The 23,611-nt window shown below is 49.9% G+C and overlaps 1 protein-coding gene across 4 annotated transcripts in view; it reads left to right on the forward strand.

The window, feature by feature from the left end:
* EPN2 (epsin 2) overlaps positions 1 to 23,611 on the forward strand; it is an 85,530-nt gene that overhangs the window by 36,966 nt on the left and 24,953 nt on the right. For 3 of the 4 annotated variants that reach the window (XM_058559574.1, XM_058559573.1, XM_058559575.1), the window contains exons 2-3: positions 1,216 to 1,979; positions 23,000 to 23,112. In XM_058559574.1, coding sequence (XP_058415557.1) covers positions 1,385 to 1,979; positions 23,000 to 23,112 — 708 coding nt within the window. In that variant the 5' untranslated portion in view covers positions 1,216 to 1,384. Of the gene's footprint in view, positions 1 to 1,215; positions 1,980 to 3,943; positions 4,115 to 22,999; positions 23,113 to 23,611 lie in introns of all 4 variants that reach the window. The other variant, XM_058559576.1, reaches the window with a different exon arrangement.

A 23,611-nucleotide genomic window follows, 5' to 3' on the forward strand; every position in this document is an offset into this window, starting at 1 on the left:
CCAGCTGTGCTGCTCTGTCTTCGCAGTCCCTAGAGTCTTCTGGGCCTGTTTCCTCATTTTATAGATGGGGAATAACCTATGTCACCACTTCCCTTCCACCCCCTCAGGTCTCCTCAGCTTTGAAGACCATACTGATGGTTATTTCCGGCAGAAAATCCTTTCTGTGCCTGCCTTGCAATCCCCACCTGCCAGCTAAGTTGGTTTTCTGGCTTTGCATCCTCAGATCCTCTGTGGTCACCTCCGTCCCCTGCCAGACTATGGCCTTCCTGAGGACAGGGACACTGTTTTTAATCTGTTTCATAAATGTGTTCAATAATGTTTATATCTGTGTCAGGCACAGTGCTAGATGCTGGGTGCTCACTGGTGAACAAGACCAATGGGGGTCCCCAAACTCATGGAGTAGAGCCCGCTGTCGGAGATGTGGGCTTCACTCGAGCTCAGTGAAGGTTTCTTCTCTGGAGAGAGGGGTAGATGCGTTTGTGGTGTGGGCTGAGTGCACCGGTTAACGTGTAACCCTGAGCCTCAGTTTTCTCCTCTGTGAAGGGAGGGGATTGGGCTAGAACCCGATTATTTCTAAGGGGATATTATATAGCTCGGGCCAGGTGCTGGAGACTTCTGAAAGCCCAGTGGAGAGCCTTAGCCATGCTCGGGAAGAAGAGTTGGGAACTTTTATAACAAGTCAGGAGAAAAGCAGTGCTCGTGGAGGATTCCCTGGGCAGTTAGAATCATGGTGGACCAAAGCCCGGTGTGAAGCAATTTTAAAGGTATAGATAGGCATTTTTGGGTTACGATATACCTGAAGTGAGAGGCTTTCTTGCTCCCAAAGGTAATTTAAAATCTGTCAAGACTGACCTTTCCAAACCTTATGATTCTTCTATAGCTGGCTTTTGGCACACAGTGAAAATATAACCCATAGAAGAGCCATTCCAGTGGAAGTGTTTTGAAAATAGAACAAGAGTCATAATGTTTACTTCTTCTCTTCCAAAGTCTTAGACTTGAGTTTAAAATTTATTCATTATTAACTCGTAATATTGATCTTATCTTAGTTTTGAAAGAAAGATGGACTCTCTCTCCTCCTAGGAAGGCTGGAGTGTGTTCATTCCCTGCCCCCTGGCAGATCCCAGTACCAGCTGGTCACAGAAATGTCTGAGCCTGAGCCTCCTGCTGTCTTAGAGGAGCTCGTGGCACAGTGAGTGTTTTTCTTTCTTTCTCTAGGTCATGGCTTCCGGCTTCTTGGACCTGAGGCTCCCATGGAGGAAATGACTGTCAGGAATCTTGCTCCAGATCTGTTACAGAGACTGAACCTTTGCAGGGCGCGATCTTGCCCGGGACAGGAAAGTTTTTCTCTTTGAAGGGCTTTACATTTGTAACAAAGAAAATAAAGATGACGACTTCGTCTATCAGACGGCAGATGAAAAACATTGTGAACAATTACTCAGAAGCCGAAATAAAAGTCCGGGAAGCCACCTCCAATGACCCGTGGGGCCCGTCCAGCTCTCTGATGACTGAGATTGCGGATCTGACCTACAACGTGGTGGCCTTCTCAGAGATCATGAGCATGGTGTGGAAGCGGCTCAATGACCATGGCAAGAACTGGCGGCACGTGTACAAGGCGCTGACACTGCTGGACTACCTCATCAAGACAGGCTCCGAGCGCGTGGCCCAGCAGTGCCGTGAGAACATCTTCGCCATCCAGACCCTGAAGGACTTCCAGTATATCGACCGTGATGGCAAGGACCAGGGCATCAATGTGCGCGAGAAGTCAAAGCAGCTGGTAGCCCTCCTCAAGGATGAGGAGCGGCTGAAGGCCGAGAGGGCCCAGGCTCTCAAAACCAAAGAGCGCATGGCCCAGGTCGCCACTGGCATGGGCAGCAACCAGATCACCTTTGGCCGCGGCTCCAGCCAGCCCAACCTCTCCACCAGCTACTCAGAGCAGGAGTACGGCAAGGCTGGGGGATCACCGGCCTCTTACCATGGCTGTGAGTAGTGGAAGTGCTCCCCTGCCCCTTGCCAGACTGCGCTGGGTGCAGACACAGCAGCGCTGGGCGACAGGTAGGGTGGGTGCCCTGAGGCTGAGCGAAAGCTTACATCTGTGCTCTGTTCTCAGCTTTTGGCAGGCCAGGAAACAGTGTCCTTGGTCTGCATCGAGTTACAGTTACAAAGGGGCTTTGGGCCCTTTGGCTGTCTGGTTCAAGGGTCTCAAGACCCTCTGCTACTCTGTGGTCTGATTCTGTACACCTGGGCAGGGCTGGCCATTGGGGAAAAGACAGGCCTAGAGGCAGGTCTCACCTGCTTCCTCCTCCGGGAAGGCCTGGAGCCAAGGGATTGGCCTGTCACACAAATAGTGGGGAGTTGACTGTATTTAGTAGCCAGGAGGAAGCGAGTGCTCTTTCTGGGTAATCTTGTTTCTTTAATCTCATATTAAATGTTTTTCTAATGACTGGGCTGCAGGTCTCCTGACTGGCTCAGTATTATTTTCTACTTCAGCATCACATAGGGTAAGATGGTATGTCTCTGTCTCACTTGAAGAAGGAGAAGGCAAAAACCTCTGCAGGTGTCAGTGTGGGCAGGGAAGGTTGGGAAAGGCCTCTTTTCCAACGTATGGATGAGACTTCTCGGTGATTTGGTTGCATAGCTGAGTCTCTGCTGGGTGGGCTGCTCTGTTTTCTCATTTTGCATGTCGGATTACTCTAGGTCTTTGCCCACCGTTCAGAAGAGATTGCAGGGAACAGACGTGGAGTTCAGGGTGTGATGGAAGCTGGTCTCGGTGAGCCATGTTGGCATCCTGGCCGTTCACTGAAAGTGGTCCCAGGAACAGCCCCCTCTACCTTCACGGTTCAGTGTCGAGATAGGTGGCCCTGATAGCCTGCAGGGGTGGAGTGGGGTAGGTGATGCAGAAATTGTATCTTCTGGCTATAAAAACAAAAGTTCAGGTCCCCTATACCCTTTCTTTTTGGAATCAGTAACACTATGTCAGCATAACAGAAAACTTTTTTCTTTTTTTTTAAAGGAAGTTGTTTGTAGTTTCACAAACCCTTGTTGACCCTTGCTTAGTCAGTGGTTCTGTTACCAGACCACTTACTAACCTTTCTGCTTTTACAGGTTTCAATATGATTTTGTACTGCCATCAGCAGCATTTTGAGAAGTGTGTCAAATAGGGGATTTGCATAGCAACATCAGACTTCCTGCCTCTAGGAATTCTGAATTATTGTCAAGCTTGGAGAGGTTAGCGTTTTCTTATCCCATTTCTAGTTATTGTCATTTTCTCACTTAGTTGAACTGCTCTGCTTAAGCAAAGGTTGTGACCTTAATGAAACCACTTGAAAAGAATGTAGCCTGCATCTCTAGCGGTCTCCATATGGGCTAGGATTCACCAAACAATGAAGATTGCCCTTTAAGAAGTGAAGTTGTTTTTTTCTCTCAAGGAGCCTCTTTCCTTCCCCCAGAAAGGCCCTCTATGAGTTGAGTTGGTCTCAAGCCACCTTGGCTTCCTCTTTGGGAAGTGACTCTGGCTGCGCTATATGGCCGTGGGAGCTGCTCTTCTCTCGACATGTCTTTTGCAGTCATTATTCTCAAGAAGCCAGAGGATACAAAGTGAGGAGCTGAAATAGCATCCATTTCATTAATAGTTTATGGGAACTTCCAGGTGCCTGGAGAGGTGTTGGAGGTGCAGGAGCCTGGGGGTCTGGATCAGGCCTCCAGTCACAGATCCTGCCAGCCTTCCACTGGGCTAATCGATGCTGCCGTGGTCCTAGCTCTAGCGGTTTCTGGTTCCCTCAGACCTTGAGCTTGAGCTGCACGTTCAGGGTCAGAATGTGGTCGGCCGGCTGATCTCCGGCTCTGAGTGTAGTGGGCGTCCGCCTCGCCCGCACCTCTGCTGCTCCCTCTTCCTCTAATGGCGTGTCTCTCTCTGTGTGTATGTGTGTGTGTCCCTGCCTGACAGCGCCCGAGGCCTCGCTGTGCCCCCAGCACCGCACAGCGGCCCCGCTGGGTCAGAGCGAGGAGCTGCAGCCGCTGAGCCAGCGCCACTCTTTCCTGCCGCACCTGGGGCTGGCCTCCCGCCCAAATGGCGACTGGTCCCAGCCCTGCCTCACTTGTGACCGCGCAGCCCGAGGTGGGACGGCGGTTTGCTTTTCTCCTTCCTAGAAATGCTGGGCAGCTTGCTGGGGGTGTACTTATCGTGTCAGTACAGCCAACTCTCTCCCTGTCTCCTTCTGGGCCTTGTGGTCCAGCCTCCAGTGGACCCAGGGCCCCTTTCTTCCTCTCTCCCTAGGAGCTCATGGCCTAGCCGTGCTCCCCTCACACCATCACACGTCACTTGCTAGAAGTTCTGCTGAAGGCTTAATAGGGGATCTGGTATTTGGGTAAGGCATGGGGTGATTGTCTGTGCTCTCCCTATTTCCCCGTGCCCTGAAAAATTGGAGGGGGCTCCACTGTCTGCCAGACCCAGGCGTGGTGGAGGACCAGACCACTTGGCTTGTTGAGCCAGAAAGGTGTGGTTTAAATCTCACAATGCCAGGCAGCCCCAAGGGCCTCAGTGGATAGTTGCTGGAAGCCATCATTCTTGATATATCCTTGATATGTGCCTTGCTGAGGACAAAATGGGATTGTTTTTGCTTCTCAATTAACTGCGGTCCTTCCTGAAATCCCCATTACCATGGTAAACAGAGAGTTAGCTGTACTGTCAATTCTAGGTCACAGTGTTTGAAGTTACCTAATTCAATGGGTAACTAAAAATGGGGCTTCTCTTTTGACTAATTAATAGTGTATCCTGGTCAGTCTACAACTGTTGCAGGTTAAACTGAAAACAGATTTTCACTATTGCCTACGAGAAAATGCTCTCAGTCTAATCTACCTTCAGTCCCAAGTGGGTCCCCGCTACAGAGCAGAAAGCTGCCTGTTCTCTTCTGCTCTTACTAGAAGGGGCACCAGCGGAGAGCCTTTGTGCTACTTCCCGATAAGGTGGCCAGCCTTTGTCCAGCCCTGGAAACAGTTACTGTTCATTCACGCCTCATTAATATTATAGCTTGTCTGACTTGGGGATTTGTGTGATCGCTCTGTTTAGTTCTGGGAGGTTTTCTTTCATCCTGCCCTAACAGTTTATACAGGATTTTGTAAGGAGGGCCAGCTTTGCACTGTAGAGAATGCAAAAGGTCAAAGCGTGTTTGAAGGATCACCCAAAGGCACTTGAGTTACACGCCCGTTTCTCCCACCAGATCTTCGGGGGCTATTCCGGCAGGTTCCTAGTGATCCCCGGAACTCCAGGAGCTCCCTCTTTGTTTTTCCCAGGTTCCACCTGTTCAGTGACTGGTAAGGTATGTTTTGAGTCTCGGTGGTTAACTGTGTTCATCTGGCCCTCCAGCTCTCCTGGTGGCAGGCTGGCTCTCCTGGGATGTTTGCATATTAAAATCAGGCTGACACGCCTCACCTGTCCTGCCTGCTTCCTCCCACTGTGGCCAGGACCAGACACCCTGCACCCCCCCCAACCCCCGGCCAGTCTCAGTCCACCTTGCCTGTTCAGTTCCCTCCACTTGGGTGCCTCCCCTGCACATACACATCTGACAGGTTGCTCAAGATGTATGCCTCATGTGGATTTCTTGTCTCCTTCAGCTCTGGTAGAAATTAAGGATAAAAATGAGTTTGGGTTTATTTTGACAATTTCTCATGCGCCAGGTAAGTTTTAGACAAACAAGAGTTACATGGTCATGTTTTGTCCTTTAACCTTTTCGTGTGTGCATTCCTTTCCACATCTCACAGCCTCCCCCTCATGGGGAGCTGTCGGGCTGGGGGATGGGTGGTGGTGGGGGCAGGACCCATCCCATGACTCCTTTCTCTTCTATCTTAGCACCTAACAGAGAGTTAAGTGTAAAGTAGGTGCTTAATATATGCATATCTGTGGGTTTGCTTTGAAGATACCGTCTTGGAATCCAGCAATGGAGAAGTCAGACTGACACTGGCCACAGGAAATGGTCTCGTGAAATGCAGGCTGTGATTCAGGGAAAACGTTTGTGAGGGGCACTCTTAGGACCCCAGGGGAGGCAGGGGAGGCCTGGTGGGCACAGGTGCAGACTCAGGGCAGGGGGTGAGTGGAGGCAGATGCCCGAGGAGGCCCTGGCCCCTTCACGGGAGAGCAGGTGCCCCAGGCGGCTACTGACCCACAGTGATCGTGATGATGTTTGAGGAGAGCTTCCTTTCAGGGACTATACCCATTTCATCCTTCCCCTCCCTCTCACTTCCCACGTACATCTGTAGATCTGACCTTGGAAACCTCTCAAATTCTGTCCTTCATCTCTAGTTCCATGGCCTCAATTCAATGCCAGCTTTCTGATTGGTTTCCTTGCTGTTAGCCTCCCCCGTTCTTATTCACCCTCCATCTTTATGAATGATACCCTGATCCTGGGTCTCAGAAGCCTCCTCAGAGACTCCTCTAGATCCCAGCGGACCCTGCAGGGTTCACCCCAGAGCCTTTGACATGGCAGACAACTCCCTTCCCTGGAGGTCCTTGGCTGCCCTCTGCCAGCTCAAGCCTGCTCATGTCTGCCTCGGGGCGCTGCTCCTGGGTTCTCTCTGTGAAGCCTGCCCTAGCTCCACTCTGGCTCCCGCATTCCCTTGTTCACTCAACAAGTGTGTGTTGAATTCCCATTGTGTGGCAGGTGCTGTGCTAAGCACAAAGCAGAGCCCCTGCCCCTACTAATGGGAAGAGAGATGATAAACCTAAGACATTAATACAGCATGTTATGTGATGAGTGCTCTGGAAAACAGCACACCAAAACCAAAACAACCCAGCTGAGTATGAGGAGCAGGGAGGGTGGCCTGCAATGTTAAGGAGGGTGTCAGAACAAGCCTCATTGAGAAGGTGATGCTGGAGCAAGGATTGAAGGAGGAGGAGGAGGAGTGAGCTGTGTGATGGTCTAGAAGAGCATTCCAGGCAGAGGGTGGGAGCAGCCGTGCAAAGGCCTTGAGGTGGAAGTGTGCTCAGGGTGTTTGCAGAACAAGAAGGCAGCCAGTGTGGCTAGAGCTGAGTGAGTTTTTTTTTTTTTTTTTTTTGCTGAGGAAGACTGGCCCTGGGCTAACATCCGTGCCCATCTCCCTCCACTTTATATGGGATGCCGCCAGAGCATGGCTTGCCAAGCGGTGCGTCGGTGAGCGCCCGGGATCCGAACCGGCAAACCCCGGGCCGCCGCAGCGGAGCGTGTGCACTTAACCGCTTGTGCCACCGGGCCGGCCCCGAGCTGAGTGAGTTTAAGTGGCACGTGAGGTCAGGATGGGAGTGTGTCCGAGGGCGGGCCTGGAGAAGGTGTAGGGCAGGCTTCTCAAACTGCCTCTGGCAGGGAGCAGTTCTTGCAATTCCTAATCCCTCTCAGGCTGATACTTTTGTATCAGTGTTTGGATATTGTAGCAATGTCCGATTGCTAGAAAAGTTTCTAAATGCTGTGTCTTGCTGTACTTATCTTGCCATGGACCACATCCTAAGTAGACTGGTATAGGGTCTTCTGGGTCATTGGAAGCCCTTTGACTTTTACTCTGGGAGCTGGGGAGGCAGAGGAGGGTTTGGAACTGAGGAGGAACCTGGTCTGATTTAGGGATGAGAAGGCCTAAGAGCACCCTCTGTCCGTGTATGGGGCAAGGCAGGCCTGGGGAGACTAGTCAGGAGACCACTGCCTTTATTCAGGTGGGAGATGATGGCGCCTGGGCCCGGGGGTCTGAGTGTAGTTTAAAGGAGAGCCGACAGGACTCGCTGGAGGGCTGGGTGGGGGTGAAAGAGGAGTTGAGGACAGCCCTGAGGACTGCCAGTTGAGCAAGTGGGAGACGGAGCTGCCGCGCCTGACAGGAGGGTGACCGTGAGTGGAGCAGATTTGAGTGGAGGTGGGGTTACATTCTGAACGTGTCGAAATGTCTACTAGACATGCAGGTGGAGGTATGGAGAAGGTCTGAGAAGTCTAGGACTTGGGAGAGAATTCTAGGCTGGAGATGTCTTCAGCTCTTTGGCCTCATCTGGCGCTTGTGTTTGCTTCACGGTTTTGTAATCCCTGGTGCACCGGCTGCCCTCCCCACCCAAGGCTGAGTCTTTGGCTCGCCTGTGTTGGCTGCCTTATGTGATCCTGGCACGTAGTTGGTGCTCAGAACTGCTGTGTGCAGGCGAAGCTGTGGGGCCCAGAGGAGGCCTCTCGGGCTGAGGGGTTGGGGTTTGCCCGAGACCCCACAGACAGGACAGCTGGCTTGGATGGAATGGGTGTGAACAGCCTTCCTGTTACCCCCACCCAGGGCTCTGTTCACCCTCCCTCGTTCTGCAGTTTGGTAACAATGTTCAGCAGGGCGTGGAGAAGGCGCAGAGGTTCTTGGGGTGGCGGGAACCCACATCAAAGGTGGGAGAATCATCCCTGTGAGTCAAGGTGGAGGCCTGGAACATAAAGATTACCTCTGTCCTCTGACGTGGAAGCGCTGAAGGCAGGGGCTGGACCTCCCACTCCCCCCATCTCTGGGCCCTGGGTTGGTCTCCATGGAGGGAGGGCTGGTGAGAGAAGGAAGGAATGCCCAGCTCTCGTTCTTAGCTCCCCTTGCTGCACTCCTTGAAGTGGTCTATGGAGCCAGAGCCGCACTTGCCTTGCCTTGCTGCAGCATGAATGTATCCTGTGTTGCTTGGTACCTTGGATTTCTGGGTAGGAGGTCAACTGCCAGCATTCTCGTTCTTAGGAAAAGGAAGGAAGAAAGACAGAGAAGAGAAATCCTCATCACCCTCTAGTTCCCTTGGGTGAATCAGAACCAACCTGAAGTTCCAGAACCGAAGTGGGCCGTGGTGGGCTTTGCATGGGGTGGGTGCCACCACCTGCGACCAGGTCTCTTGGGCTGTCCTGATGGACCCTATCTCAGTGATACCTTCAGCACTCTGGCTGGTGCAGAGCAGCCACCTGTGGTGTGGTTCAGGTCTGCTCCCAGGGGAATGTCAGTGCTTCCTTCAGGCCAGCCTTCCTTTTGGGCTGGGAGCTCCTTATACAGGGCTGCTCCCGTTCACACACCATCGACGGTGATTCACCAAGTGATTATACTAGAGATTATGACCATTTAGTTTATTTGCCCTGCTTCTCTCTAGAAAGGATTGGAGTTGGCTTACAAAATGCATGCAATACCGGAGGATTAGATAGATACCAGAAGAAATTGGGGCAAAAGGGAAATAAGGGTAAGAAAATAAGATAAGACCAGGGTCACTAACTGCTGGAGATGGATCCAGATATGGCTTTGAACTTCTCAGCCACTAATACCAAAGAGGACAGTTTCTCTTTAGTTTCTGGACAAGAGTCCGGGATCCAGGTGAGGTTGAGGGAGGCCAGGTGCAGGAGGAGGAGCAGGGCCTGAGAGCAGTCCGCACAAAGGTCTGTGGGGAGCGCTGTGGGAGCTCTGTCCTGACCTCATCCCCACAGCGGGACCGCCCCCACCAGTCTGGAGCCCCACGCTCTGATGGCCTGGTGTGAATCCAGGGGAGCTCAGGCTCTCTCTCGGGGTGTGAAGGGGTGGCATGGCTGTCTTGCTCCCTCCATGGTGATCAGCCATTCTTAAACCCATTAGGGAGAGTCTGAAAGCTTCCGTGTGCACTGTTTCACGTGTGTGTCTGGGAAGGCCCCAGAGGCAGCAGGCCTCTCCAGGGAAGCTGGTTCTCCACAGCAGGGGAACCTCAGAGGTAAACCAGAGTTGCTGTGGCCCCAGCCTTGCCAGCCAGACTCTAGGAGTGAAGCTGGAGCATGTACACGTGTGTACACACACAGAAGAGAATGTTTTAATGTTTAATAAGAATTAAGCATCTGAGCAAGGGAGTAGGTCTATTTTTTTTTTTTTTTTTTTTTTGGTGAGGAAGGCCAGCTCTGAGCTAACATCTATTGCCAATCCTCCTCCTTTTTTTTTCCCCAAAGCCCCAGGAGATAGTCGTGTGTGTCATAGTTGCACATCCTTCTAGTTGCTGTATGTGGGACTCGGCCTCAGCATGGCCGGAGAAGCGGTGCCTTACTGCGCGCCTGGGATCCGAACCTGGGCCGCCAGCAGTGGAGCGCGCGCACTTAACCGCTAAGCCACGGGGCCAGCCCTATTTTTTTTTCTTGATGTTTAACTGAAGTATGTTTTTATTTGTTTATTTTTTTCCCAATCTTTGTATGTTTTTATTTTATTTTATTGCCGTCCTGTAGGTTTATAACTACATGGGTCTATTTTTGAAAGCTTGAGGATGTGGGAAAATATATTAATTGTTTAAAAAAAAATCAAACCCAGCTAGCCTATTCCTCAGAAGCCCTCTTGGGGTGTCGACTTGGAAGGAGCCTGGGTCGTGGAGGCCTCCTGAGAGAGTGGGAGGTGGAGGGAAGCAAAGCTGCAAGGTGCAAGGCTGAGTGACAGTGACACAGCCCGGGGTCAGGGTGGGGGAACGCGCAGGGGTGAGAGGCAGTTTGTGCTGCCGGCCAAGTGATTCCCTGGTGTCAGGAAAGGCCAGGGACAGCCGGCCAGTGGGGAATGTGCCCAACCCTCAGGGCCTCCACCTGGCTTTGGGCATCATCTCGGCAGATTGTTTTCTGAGGGGAATGGACTAGGAATTTGGTGGGAGGCGGGATTCATTTGACATCCCGTTTTGCTGGAACAAATGTGTCCTTTAAGTCATGGGACCCCTGCGTCTCTGGCAGGCAGGCAGTCCTGGGGGCAGAGGCGGGTGCTGGGCTGTCGGCGTTAGTTGTCTCTGGAGGGAGTTAGTCTCTTCACGTGGAAACAGAGTCACAGAGGAAGCTGGTCAGCAATGCCGACAGACCCCCGGAGGCGGCAGCTTTATCGACACATCTGTCTAAATAAAAGATGCTCATTCTCGCCACGAGGGCTTGGGTCTTTAGTGGGGTCAAATGTGCGGTAGTGAGGCTGCTGGGTGGCTGAGCTGCTCAAGTTGGCAGTTGCCAGAGACAGCCAGAAGGTGTACTGATCGCCCCTCTTCTGCCTTCTCTGGGGAAGAGTCCAGCTGCTGCTCACACCTGCCCAAGGAGGTAGCCTCGGCAGCTGCTGTTAATAAGGATACCAAGATGGGCTCATTCACCCAAATCCATTCAGTCATAAGCGGTAAAGCCAGAATTGGAACCCAGAGTTTTCCAGAACTCTGGTTCTCATTCTTCTATTTTCCAATAAAAAAAAGTAGTTTTTAAATTATTGTATAAAATAGATAAATATACAGTACACCTATTGCAATTTTAAGATTGTATGGTCCATCTCATATAATGCTTTTTTCTAACTTATGGTTTTTAAAAACAGGAACATCCTATTTAAACTGTTACTTAATGGGGACCCAGATCTTAAGGAGCTCCTCTGATTATCTGATAATATAAGATTGAAACAATATCAAAACTGCTGATTGGGGATTATTAGTTAATGATTGATGTTGACTTGTGCCATAGAAAATTGAAGTTATGAATACAATATTTATATCTATTTGTCTTTAAAGCATCTTTGTGGTATAGGTAAACAAACTATGTTTATAAACTGTCAACAAGTGGAGTATGAAAAAGGGAAAAGAGGAGTTTAAGTCAGGTTCGAAAACACAGTAACACAGCTGTGACTGTCTGATTCATGGCTGTTCAGTACGATAGTGGCTAGTTTCAAATGGTCAGCTTCAAGGGGGCATTTAAAAATTATATAAATAAAAGTAAGAGGGAGGGTCTAAAGATACATTTCCTTTTAGATGGGAAAATAGACCATACATTTACATATAATCTTTATATATCATGTTATTCTGTTTTATTGTCTTTCACTATCTGAAATTGTCATTTACTTGATTTTCTGTCTTCTTGCACTAAAACACACTCTAAGAGCAGGAGCCTTGTCTATGCTCACTGCAAAGTGCCTGACCCAGGAGAGGTGTTCAGTAAGCACTTGTTGAGTGAACAAATGCTAGGTGAACCTTAATTCTTTTTTTTTGGTGGTACTTTTATGTGATGTGCTCATCTCTGTTGGTTTCTGCCCCAGGCATGAGCATTAGTCTTTTGAAAATACATTTTGTGGACTTTTCCAGAAATATAGAAACATTTTACATATTTGTGTAGTTTTTTAATGCTTTAAGGTTGAGTTTAACAACAATATGATTCATAGTTGCTAGTTTTTGTTTAGTAATAAATTGCTGTTCCTCGTTTTGCCAGCTGCCTTTTCGCTTTTCCCTAAGCCACCAGATCTCAAGCTGGCAGCCCAGGAGCTTTTAAATGTCCCAAAGCCTGGGCCACACGTCTGACCAGTCAGGTCAGAACCTCTGGGATGGACCCAGACTACATGGTGGGTTAAAGCTTCCGGTGATTGCAGTGTGCACCCGGGGCTGAGCACTGCTGCTCCAGTGGTCGAGTCGGTGTCAGGTGTGGCTCAGCTGAAGGCTTCTTCCTCTCGTTTCCCTTCACCTGATGACCAGAAGCAGTACCCTTTCAGAAAGTCATAGTCAGCCGGCCTTACGCCGACTTGCAGCAGCTTGAAATTGATGCTGCCAAGTGAATTAGTCTCCTCCTGCTGACTGCTAGTGGAAAGCTTAGTCCAGCTGTCTGTGGAATAACCATTACCCTTCAAATGAGTTCACTTGGTGGCCTGCTTCTCGAGTTGTAACTCGTAAGTTTGGTGTGGACGTGAAATAAGAAACTCTCTTCATTTTTTTCATTATAAAAGTAATGTGTGTCCATTCATGGTAGTGTAGAAAATACAAAAAGAGGAAGACAGGAGTAACCTATACTATTATTACACAAAAACAGCTGTTGTTCACATGTTGTTGTTACTTCCTTCTGGACTTTTTTTCTAAGCATTTTCTTTTTCAGGGTTGTAATTACATTGTAAATACAACTTTGTATCGCTGATTTTTGGTCATAACACTGTAACAGAAACATTTTCTCCGTTCTTCCACAATCCTGTAAACATTTGTGTGTGTGTGTGTGTGCGTGTGTGCGTGTGTGTGTGTGAGGAAGATTAGCCCTGAGCTAACATCTGTTGCCAGTCCTCCTCTTTTTGCCAGGGAAGATTGGCCCTGGGCTAATATCTGTGACCATCTTCCTCTACTTTACATGGGACGCCGCCACAGTGTGGCTTGACAAGCAGTGTGTAGGTCCGCGCCCAGGATCCAAACCTGCGAACCCCAGGCAGTTAAAGCAGAGTGTGAGAACTTAACCGCTATGCCACCGGGCCAGCCCCAGTCCTGTAGACATTTTAACAGCTGTACTCAGCATTCCGCTGGGTGCAGGTTCCTAACTTATCCTTGCCTGCTGTTGGACAGTCAGTCACTCCTCATGTTCACACCGAATAGCCTAGCCATCTTCAGTGCCAGGCTCTCGGCTTTCTGGACTGTGAGCATGGGTGGGTTTGGACCCACATTGTGTGGTTTTGTTGTGGCCATCTGTCTGTGGGCAAAGCAAGCAGGTTCTTAATCTGGAGAGGAATTGAAGGCCAGATCAAAACCCACATCGCCCAAGGGCAGCTGTACTGACAGATCTGGATCACAGGTCTGAATAGTGTTCCATGAAAACAGAACAAATCTAATATTTTACATTATGCAGATACTAGAATAGTATTATACAAGTGTCACTCATAACTATGACATTTTCAAAGTACATTTCTCAAATTGTTAGTTTGTTCATTTGCTCATTTAGTAAGCCTGTCTGTGGCAGGGCCAGTGCTGAGCATTAAGCGGCTCACAATCAGCAGCTGAAGCCTTGCCCTCAGTGGGCTTCCAGTTCAGGAGAGGCAGACATGTCGACGGTGTGCCAAGTGTAGTGTCTGGGAGGGGGCTGGACTGGGGGTTCAGAGCTTCTGTGACCCTTGAGCTGTTCTAACCCTGCACACAGTGGGACAGGGTGAGCACAGGCTGCAGCAGACCCCATATAGTGGCTGCAGAGGTTGCCCTTCAGCTGACTCCTTACCACCAGATTCCCATGAGAAATAATACAATTAGGCAGTCTGATCTTTTCACCTAACTTTGTGTGTGCATTTTTCATGTTGCTGCACAGTTACACTTCATTTTAAAGGTTAAACCTTGGGTAGGTTACTAACTTCTGCAAGTTTAAGTCTTTTAATCTGTAAAATGGGGATAAGGATAGTACTTTCTCCTCGGTCATTGAGTAAATTACATATGCTAATATATGCACTGCACATACCTCTTTGCACAAAGGAAATGCTCCATAAATGGATAATTCATTATCATCGTTATGATCAGAGTGTTTTTCACCAATGTAAACAATGTTGTGGTAAATGTCTTTGTGCAGAAAGCTTGCTTTTCTAAGGATTTTTTTAGATTATATCCTCTATGTAGAATTCCCAGAAGTGAGATTAATGGGAAGAGTGTATGAACATCACTCTGTCTCTTGAAACATTGCAAATGCTTTCCAAACAGGTTGTGCCCATTTGCAGTGTCCCAGCCTTGAATGACAGTGCTCAAACAGCCCAAAATCGGTACTGTAATCTTTAAGATCATTACTAATTTAATAATTGGAAATTACTATCAGAACACTCATTTTAAAAGTGAGTTTCCTGTTTGTAAGTATTACTCTAAGAAACTGCTGTAGGCATTTAACTTCTTTAAGTTTATGATTGAATTAAAAAAGAGATAAATTAGGTTTTTGTTGAGGTTCATGCCTTTCCCTGTGCCTGCTCACAAGTTTGGGGGCAGGTGTTCAGAGCCCCCTCCTCCCTCCCACACTCTTGCCTCTAGAGCTGTGGATGGCTCCCAGCTACAGTGGTGCCCTCAACCCAGCTCTCTACCCAAAGAGTGACTTTCACCGTGGACGAAGCATCAGGAACCATGGGGACCCCTGGGAAAACAGCAATGAGAAAGAATTGCTTAATGTTTTGGAAAGTCCTCCCTTCCCTGCCTTACAAGCTGGTGATCTTGTAATGGAGAGGGTTTAACCCGTAGCCCAAAGAGAATAGCACAGACTTGCTGTTTTATTTCAGACAGAGGATGAGCTTTGAATCATGCAAATAAAAGGACTGCCTTTTGTCTCTGCTCCCCCCGCCTGCCCCCGTTTCAGTCTCCAGCCCTGCTCGGAGCAGGAATGTGGCCGTTGTCCCAGGTCTGCCTCCTTCTTCCCTGGGTTTCAGCTTGAGTGTCTGTAAACTGAGGTGGCAGCACCAATATCTCAGGGTGGTGGTGACGGAGTGTGTGAGGTGTGCCCTTGGAAGTCACAACCATTGTTTTCACTGGAAACTAAACTTGAAAACAAACTGACAGGTGTTTGAACTCCTGCTCTGTGCCTGGAGCAAAGCCAGTGTGGCCCCTTCCTGTATGGAGATTTCGGCCAGGTCGGGAGATGGCCTGACTGCAAACAGGTCAACAGTGTAGAATGCGTAAGTACTGATCATGAGGGGTGCAGACGAGGGCCTTGAGGGGCCCACTTAGCTGATGCTGGCTGAGTGCTCGCAGAGTGCCTGGCCCGCTCGCAGGTGCCTGGGGGGTGGGGGATGGGGGGGGTCTGTGATGAATCAAGCCAATGAGAACCCCTGCCCTGTGGAACATCCTGATGGCACGGTTGGGGAAGATGTGCTAGAGAAGGTGGCATTGGAGCTGACACTTAGGGATGAGGACACATTTCTCTTTCCCATTTGGGAACAGATGGAGAGTGCACAGTCCAAAGGCAGGAAGGAGCCTGAGGGTTCTAGGAACTGAGCAGTGGCCAGCAAGGCAGGTACCCGGGGGGAGGATGGGCTCATGAGCAGGGCCAGGCCAGGTGAGCAGCCTTGGGGAGTACAGTCGAGAGCCCTAGAGCCAGGGGTGGGAGGGGTGCACGGTTCCTTTCCCTGCATGAGGAGGACGCCCACTTTGGTGTGTGTGGGGAGGTGGTGGGAAGGCATTGAGATGTGCTCTGGGAAAGGCTTTGACCTGGTAGCTTTCTAGGGCTGCTGCAACAAAGTACCACAAACCAGGTGGTTTAAAACAACAGCAATGGATTGTGTCACCCTTCTGGAGGCCAAAAGTCCAAAATCAAGGTGTTGGCAAGGCCATGCTCCCTCTGAAACCTGTAGGGGAGAATCCTTCCTTGCTTTTTCCTAGCTTCGGGTGGTGGCTGGCAATCCTGGTGTTCCTTGGCTAGCAGCTGCAGCACTCCAATCTCTGCCGCATTGTCACATGTGTTCTCCCCTTGTGTGTGTGTCTGTGTGCCTCTGTCTCTTCTCTTGTAAGGACACCAGGACACCACCCTGCTTCAGTATGACCTCAGCCTAGCTAATTACATCCACAATAACCCTATTTCCAAATAAGGTCACATTCTGAGGTATTGGGAGTCAAGACTTCAACATATCTTTTTGGGGGGCCCAATTCTGCCTGCAACACCTAGTCAGAAGAAAGCACTCTGAGTGCTGATTCTACACCTTGAAGCACTATCAGGCTGCACCCTGCTCCTGGTGGAAGGGTGAGGTGCTGCTGAGGGTCAGCGTGAGCCAGGCCAGGCAGGGCCACAGATATTCACTTGTGGTCTCAGGCCGGATGGTCCAGGAACATTTCCAGGTTTAATAGAATCTCAGTTAAACATATTCAGAATCCGGCCACTTCTCACCTCCTTCAAAGCTACCATTCTGGCCCAAGCTCCCACCATTGCTCCCTGGACCCGTCAGATTGCGTCTCTGCTCTGCTTAGACCCTCCCAAAGCCCCTCTGAGGGCCCCTGGAATCGCCGTGTCTTCCATCATGGCCCTTTGGATGCTGTCTGCTTACAGCAATCTCAGAGCCGTCCACCCCATGCGCAAAGCTCCCGTCTGCTCTCTGCCTGGTCGCCTTGCTGCCCCCACCCCATTCCAGGGCTCTGCTCCAATCTCTGGTGTGAGAAGGGCCTTCCCTGACCTCCGAACACATAGAGCAAGCTCTCCTCTGCCCTGTCACTCCCCTTTCCCCTGCTTTCTTAATGTGTGTGTTGTCTCTCCTTACTAGAACATAAGCTCCTGGAGAGCAGGGACTTTCCTCAGGCCTAGAGGAGTGCTGGGCATGGTGTCCGCGAGTGTAAAGGCCGGGGCGTCTCAGAGCACCTTTGGGGTGCTGGCAGCAAGCGTAGGATTTGGCTCTAAGACTTGGCTTTGAGTTCTTCTCCTGCCAACTGTGAGCGAGTCATTTAACTTCTCTGGGCCCTAGTTACCTCCTGTGAAAAGGGTTGATAATAAAGAGCAAGGCCCTCAGGGCCAGACTTCATCTCTCACTGGCTGAGTGGCCTTGGGCAAGTCCCTTTATCTCTCTGCCTCTGCCCTGGTCTGAGTTGGGGGACGGTACCCGCTCCTAGACTGAGGGTTCATTGAGATACTAGTAAGTAAGATACTAGTAAGTGTTGTACAGGTGTTGTGTGCCTGGCACTGGGCTAAGTGCTTGCCACGTATTAACTCTTTTAATCCTCACAACAGCCCGGGGAGGGGGCAGGCACTCTGTCTCCATTCTGCAGATGAGAAAACCGAGGCACAGAGAATTGCCTGCCTAGGCCAAGGTCACTTGTTGAGAAGTGGCAGAGCCCAGATCTGAGCCCAGGCATTTGGACTCGCCCTCCACGCTTTGCTGCCTCTCCTAGACTGAAGACACTCAGCCTAGGTCAGGCCAAGGCAAGAAAAAGCAGCACACACAGCAAGGAATAGACGTGGCTCCCCGTGGGTAGACGTCAGAGAAGCACGCCTGTGCGTGTTGACACGTGGAGTATGCGTTAAAAGTTTTCTTGGGTAGAATCACGAGAAAATGTCAACAGCTGTTTCCTCTGGGGAGAGGAATGGGGACAGGATAGAGGAGTGGCTCTCACTTCCTTTTATGCTGAAGTGTTTAAAAATAAGTTATGGGCATCATCACGTTCCACCCATAAAATTCTTCGGTATGCATCTCTTCCTGAAGAGTGAGTGACGAAGCCGTTTTCACACCTAACCAAATCAGCATGCCAATATCATCTAACACCCAGTCCATATTTAGATTTTGCCAGTTGTCCTGAAAGTGTCTAGTAGCTGATCTGTCTAAACTGAGACTACTCCAGGACCTTGTGTTGATCTGGTTGTCCCGTCCCTTCAGTCTTACTGCAGCTCATTCCCTTTTTCTCACGACCCTAATACACTAAGAGACTGGGCCACTTGTCCTACAGAGTGTCCGCTGCCTTTTGTGGTGTTTGGCTCAGTCCTCACCCTGTGTTCCTGTGAACTGGGAATCACATTGAGAGTCTGGATTGGAATCAAGTCAGAGGTTCTGCCAGGACCGTCATGGGTGTGGGGTGACATCACATCATGGCCAGGGGTTGGCCATAGTTTGTCCCTCTGTTGTGAGGTCACATCCTCCCTTGTGGCCTGAAAGTGATCTGGCTGTGGTGGTATTTTGGTGCACTTTTCATCCTGTACCTTTTTGACTTTTCCACCATCTATTTATATCTTTTTTCTTTTTTAATGTTGCCTGTGGTAATCTGAGCTTATTTTCTTATAATTTGCCTTCTTCAACTGAAAGCAGTCTTGCCTGTTCCTCCCTCTGAGGCAGTAAAGTGAGGGCCCTGGAGGGTCTTCTGTGGGGAACAGATTTAGAAGCCTGAGCTCAGGCCAGGTGCTGGATGGGAGTGTCCTCAGTGGCTGAACGACATCGCGGACTCCATAGGAAGATGTCACCATGTTGAGGAAGACCCAGTAAGTACTTCTTTGCAGGTCATTGATGAGGAAGGAACTTAGCTGGACTGGAGAACTGGTCACCAAAAGGCAGAAGCTCACCCTGGGCTCAGTATCGGCTCCCCAACCTTTCCCTTGAAGGACCACGGCTGGGCTGGAGCCCCAGTCCTATTCCCATGAAGGCCTGGGAAAGGCCAGGGCCCCAGTAGGTTACCCATTTTTGTGTGAGGTGGAGAGTGGGAGTGCTGGACAGAACTCTGACCCCCAGGTGGTCTGGTGGTTATGGGACGGAGCAGAGAGCAGTGACCTGGGCAAGGTGCATCCACCAGGGAGATCCAGATGAGCCACTGTGTCTTGGATACTCCTGACTCCTCCCACAGCCCCACTGTCTCCATTTCATAGATGTGGAAGCAGATGCCCAGAGAGGTCAGGCTATTTGCATGTGGTCTCACTACCAGTAAATGATGGGGACGGGATTTGAACCCTAGTATCCTTCTCAGCTCATGGGCACAGGCTTATAAGTGGTGGCAGCAGTGCTGGACCAGATGGGGTCTTCTCAGGCCACCAAGCCTGACGACCTTGCGTTCTCGCCAAGTTGTCAGATGTGCCTTGTGTGCCCAGCATCAGCTAGGGACACGGAGATGAGGCCCTCACCCTGTGTGAGGCTCACATACCAGAGAGCTTTACCAGAAGTCGTGCTGGTCACCATGCGTAGCTGTTTGCCAGTAAAGTTGCCTCCCATGGTGTCTGTTCCCTTTAATCAACGTATGTGATTGCAGGTGCTGCTTAAGTGCTTTCTAGGAAAATTGTAAAACATAGCCAACGAGAAGAAGCGATTTCCTGTTTTTCTGTTACCTTGACTGCTTTGCTTTCTTCTTTCAGAATTACCCAAGATTGGCCAGCTGAACCATCTTTGTTAGAAAATTTTTTGGCCTTTGTTTTAGGAGAACATTTGGGAAACAGGGTCCTTCCTGCAGCCCAAGGTGTGGGCACCCAGGCTCGGCCTGGTGGTCCCTGGAGCAGGCAGAGTGGAGTGAATGTGGGAGGCCCTTGTCTCCCTGCACTGGGAGATGTTTCTTGGTCTTCCTCTTAGGCTGTATTCTGAGGGAAGTGTTGGGCTTTTATAGGCTCCCTGTTCAACCTCTGCCCTCAGGCCTTCTCAGCCAGCGTAATAGACCAGAAAAGATAAAAATGAGGCCTACTCGTGTTTATAATTCTTGGCCACGCCAAGTGAAGACTTTGAGCTCTTCCAGGTGGGATCTGTACACAAAAGGATGTCGTAGCGGTAGAAGGACGGTGATGCACTCGGTGCTCCTTCAGTGATTAGCTAATGCTAACAATTCCTGCTCTTCCTTCCAGAGGATGGCTGGTAAGACAGCAGCCAGCTACCGTGATGGTGGGCAATCTCTCGGGCTTGCTTTTTCCATGGGTTCCTGTGAGTTGTGGACCTTCAGATCCTCAGAGCAGGGCCAGGGCCAAGCTCAGGTGGTCAGAAGTGTCCATTCAGGCCTGTCTCACAACCACATCTGTGTTCACTGTCATGTGCACGGGCACAAGAGGTCCTTTGTGGGGCTGAAATGCTGTCAGTAAGGCAGGAACATCGCCGCTGGAATCCTCCCTTGCAGCTGAGACTGCTGTGTGCATCTCAGCTGACACTCAGGGCTGGTGGCTATGAGTTCTGTCACATGCGGAACTGAGAGCTGTACATCCGTTTATAAAAACCACAGCATTTAGGGGAATACCCCTTGTCTTTAATTTCCACATTGATGTGGTAAGCTATTTCCGTATGTGCCGGCTATGCGTTATTCCAACAGCATCGGTTATGGTAGACATAAACATGTCCGTTTGCATTTGAAGCCCGTCTGGCCTTGCAGATGTGCTGACAGGCTCAGAGGACAAGAGAGGCCTCATTTCTCCAGAAAGTCCCTGTTCAGGGCCCCGTCCCATTCATCCCTGGTCTGGCTGAATCAGGCCCTGTGAGTGTGCAGCCAAGTAGCAGCTTTTCTTGCCAAGTTGGGGCTCATTTTTCAGAGCACTTTTTGGGGTGTGGGGTGGAGTATGAGGTTTTCTCCTTTATTCACTCATGATTTCTAGTTGGTAGTGAATGAAGGATGTCACATGTGCTGTATTTGTTATAAACTGAGGGTTTTGTGAAGCAAGCCTCAGAGATTTTTGATCAGGAAGGAGGCTGGGAATGGGTGGCCTGAGTGGTTAACCATCTGGATGGGAGAGCTGCGTTCAGTTGAGGAGATTCCCCCAGAGCCGTCCTCCAGAACTGTACCCCAGAACCATCCCCCAGAACCATCCCCCAGAACTGTCCGGCTTCCTGCGTTTCCACCAGTCTGCATGGTGATGTCTCTGCTTCTAGAGCACAAGAAAGGCCAAACCTAAACACTGTGATTGGCATCGGTGAAGTTTGGCAACAAAACCAAAAGAAAATGTACTTTTGTTTTGGTATATTATTAAGAAATCAAATTATTGAGATGGATTTGAGAACATTGCAGTACCATCTAGTTTTTTCCCTAAAGAAACACTTTGGAAAATATAATTGGAGTGATGCACTAGGCTGAGATTCAACTTGATTTTATTTAGAAAAGTATATTTATATTTTTTATAACTGCAGCATTTTTTTTTGCTGTTTGACCTGATCATGTAGGTTCGAGTAGACGTGAGGCAGTTGGTTGCTGGCTTTTTTTTGTTATTTTGGATGGTTCTCTTGGTTGACACTAAATCACAGCAAACACACTGTGCTTCACGCCACAGAACTGTTCCAGATGAACTCCTACTGCTCTGTTTTGTGTTTTCTTTTGTGTGAGAAAGCAGTGCCATTTACAGTCTCCTGCCCTGCACTGCCCCAGCCTCTGCCCAGAGCAGCCCCTGCAGCCTCTCCTGGTTCTTCTCTGGACTACCTCCCCACCCTAACTGTTCTAGCCCTCTTCTCTTACATTGTTCACTGTAGCCCAGCCAACTGGAAACCTCATCTGTGAGGAATCGTTCCCCACCCTTTTACTTTCTCTCAAAGAGGCAGATCCTCAGAAGCAAGTTTAGATTAGAGATTTAGGCAGAAGCAGCATTTGGGTGAGTCCTGATGGTTGGGTTTGCTAGAATGGATGTAATGAAAGAAGGAAGTAAACTAATACACAATTAGAGCATTTTCAAATGACTACCTATCAGCCATGAAATTGAATTCTCCATCTGTCTGTCTGTCCATCCATCTGTTCATGCATCCATCCAATGGGTATTTGCTAACTGCTCTGCCAAACTTTGGGGATGGATGTAGTGAGAAGACAGGCCTGGGCCGTCCCCAAGGAGTATAACTCCGGTGTGACCTACCAAACTGCAGAATGGGGGGGGGGAGTGCCATGAGGGAGAGGGGGAGTGCTGACCCAGTCTGGGGGGAGGGCAGCCCTGGAGGTCCGGGCCGGAAGCTGAGCTCTGAGAACTGGGGAGGCTGGGGAGGTACTGGGTGGACTGAGGGAGTGACATGCACAAATGCCCTGAAGGAGGACAGAGCTTGCAGTCATCTAAGGGGGTGGTTTCAGAGAAGCTATGGACCTTCTCCTGGGTGGGGGGGGGTGTGCGGCAGAGGTGGGCACACACTCAGGCGCAAGCTCCCAAAGCTTTACGTCTGATCTCTGGAGGCACTTAGACTCCCTAATGCACACAACATCCTGATGGCTGTGTCAGCCCAGCATTTCACTTGGGGAGGCCCAGCCAGACTGACAGTGTTAATGTGTCAAGACTCCTTTCCTGGGGGTTCATTACATCAGCTAGGAATTCACATCTCATCCCTTCAGTAAAAACTGTCTTTCCAGGAGCTGTTTACGAGTGTTTAAACTAGCTATGTACTTACAACAAAAAATGCATTTGTGTTTTTTTCAAGTCAACATAGAATTTTACTTAAAAAACAAAAATTTTCGGGATTACCACAGAAACGTTTGGGCTCATTTTCCATGATCTTGAACACTCTGAGATGTAAAATGAGATTCCCAAATGGGGGGGATCTCAAGTGGAGCTCTCGGTCCACAGATGCCCTGCGCTTGTTTAAATGATGTTCTCTGATCTGGCTTTTCAAGAACTACACTTCTGATCTTTAAAAAAGTTAGTTCCTCTCTTTGAAGCTGTGCAGCTCTGCAGTGAAGACTGAGGTTCTAATCCTCCTGAGGCCTTGACCTCTGGGCTTGCACCCAAAGGCTTCTTTTCTTGATCTGTGCCATGTGGCTTATGTAGTTGTGAAACCAACCACATTTGAGGTTACTTGATTTTAACCTTGAAATATTTGCAAACCTTTCCTTTACAATGCTCATATTGTTGGGCTGTTACCAGAACTGTGGGTGTCTGGGGTGGGGTTTGGTTTGACCATCTAACTACTGAACATGAGCCTGTCCTTGGCATATGGTGACTTTGCCTCCCCCCTACAGCCACTTCCCCGCGGGTGTCCTCCGAGCTGGAGCAGGCCCGGCCCCAGACCAGCGGAGAAGAGGAGCTGCAGCTGCAGCTGGCACTTGCCATGAGCAGAGAAGTAGCAGAGCAGGTGGGTGCCCGGGAGAGTCTGCCACTGGTGACTGCCCTGTGCAGGGGGCGGGGCGGGCGGGGCGTGGATCGCAGGGAGGATGCGCACGCAGCCCTGTCCTTGACATTTCCGATGTGCTTCCCGAGAGGTGACTTCTTGTTGCCACAAGTGCTTGTCACCTACTGCCCTCAGTCAGGGTGGGGTCCTCTGCAAAGTTACATTTAGGAAAGGTTTTCAGGGAAGTTGTTGCCAAGGGGCGAACCAATCAGAAGTGCTTCCCAGAAACACTTGTGCAGACAGGACCACTTTGTGGGCGCTCTGTTTGAAGGAGCTGCACAGCCTCCTGACAGGGCGTGTGGGCACAGATCGGCCTTGGCCTCTTTGGAGGGCAGTTTGGTAAGATGGAGCAGGAGCGTCTGAACACTGAAGGAAAACAGGCTAGAAGGAAACGCTCCAGGAAATGAGTGCGTACTTATACTTAGATGACATAAGTGTGTGTAGTTTTAATTTTGTTTCAGTT

Source organism: Diceros bicornis, chromosome 18 (assembly GCF_020826845.1).
Source record: "Diceros bicornis minor isolate mBicDic1 chromosome 18, mDicBic1.mat.cur, whole genome shotgun sequence".
Classification (NCBI taxonomy): Eukaryota; Metazoa; Chordata; class Mammalia; order Perissodactyla; family Rhinocerotidae; genus Diceros; species Diceros bicornis.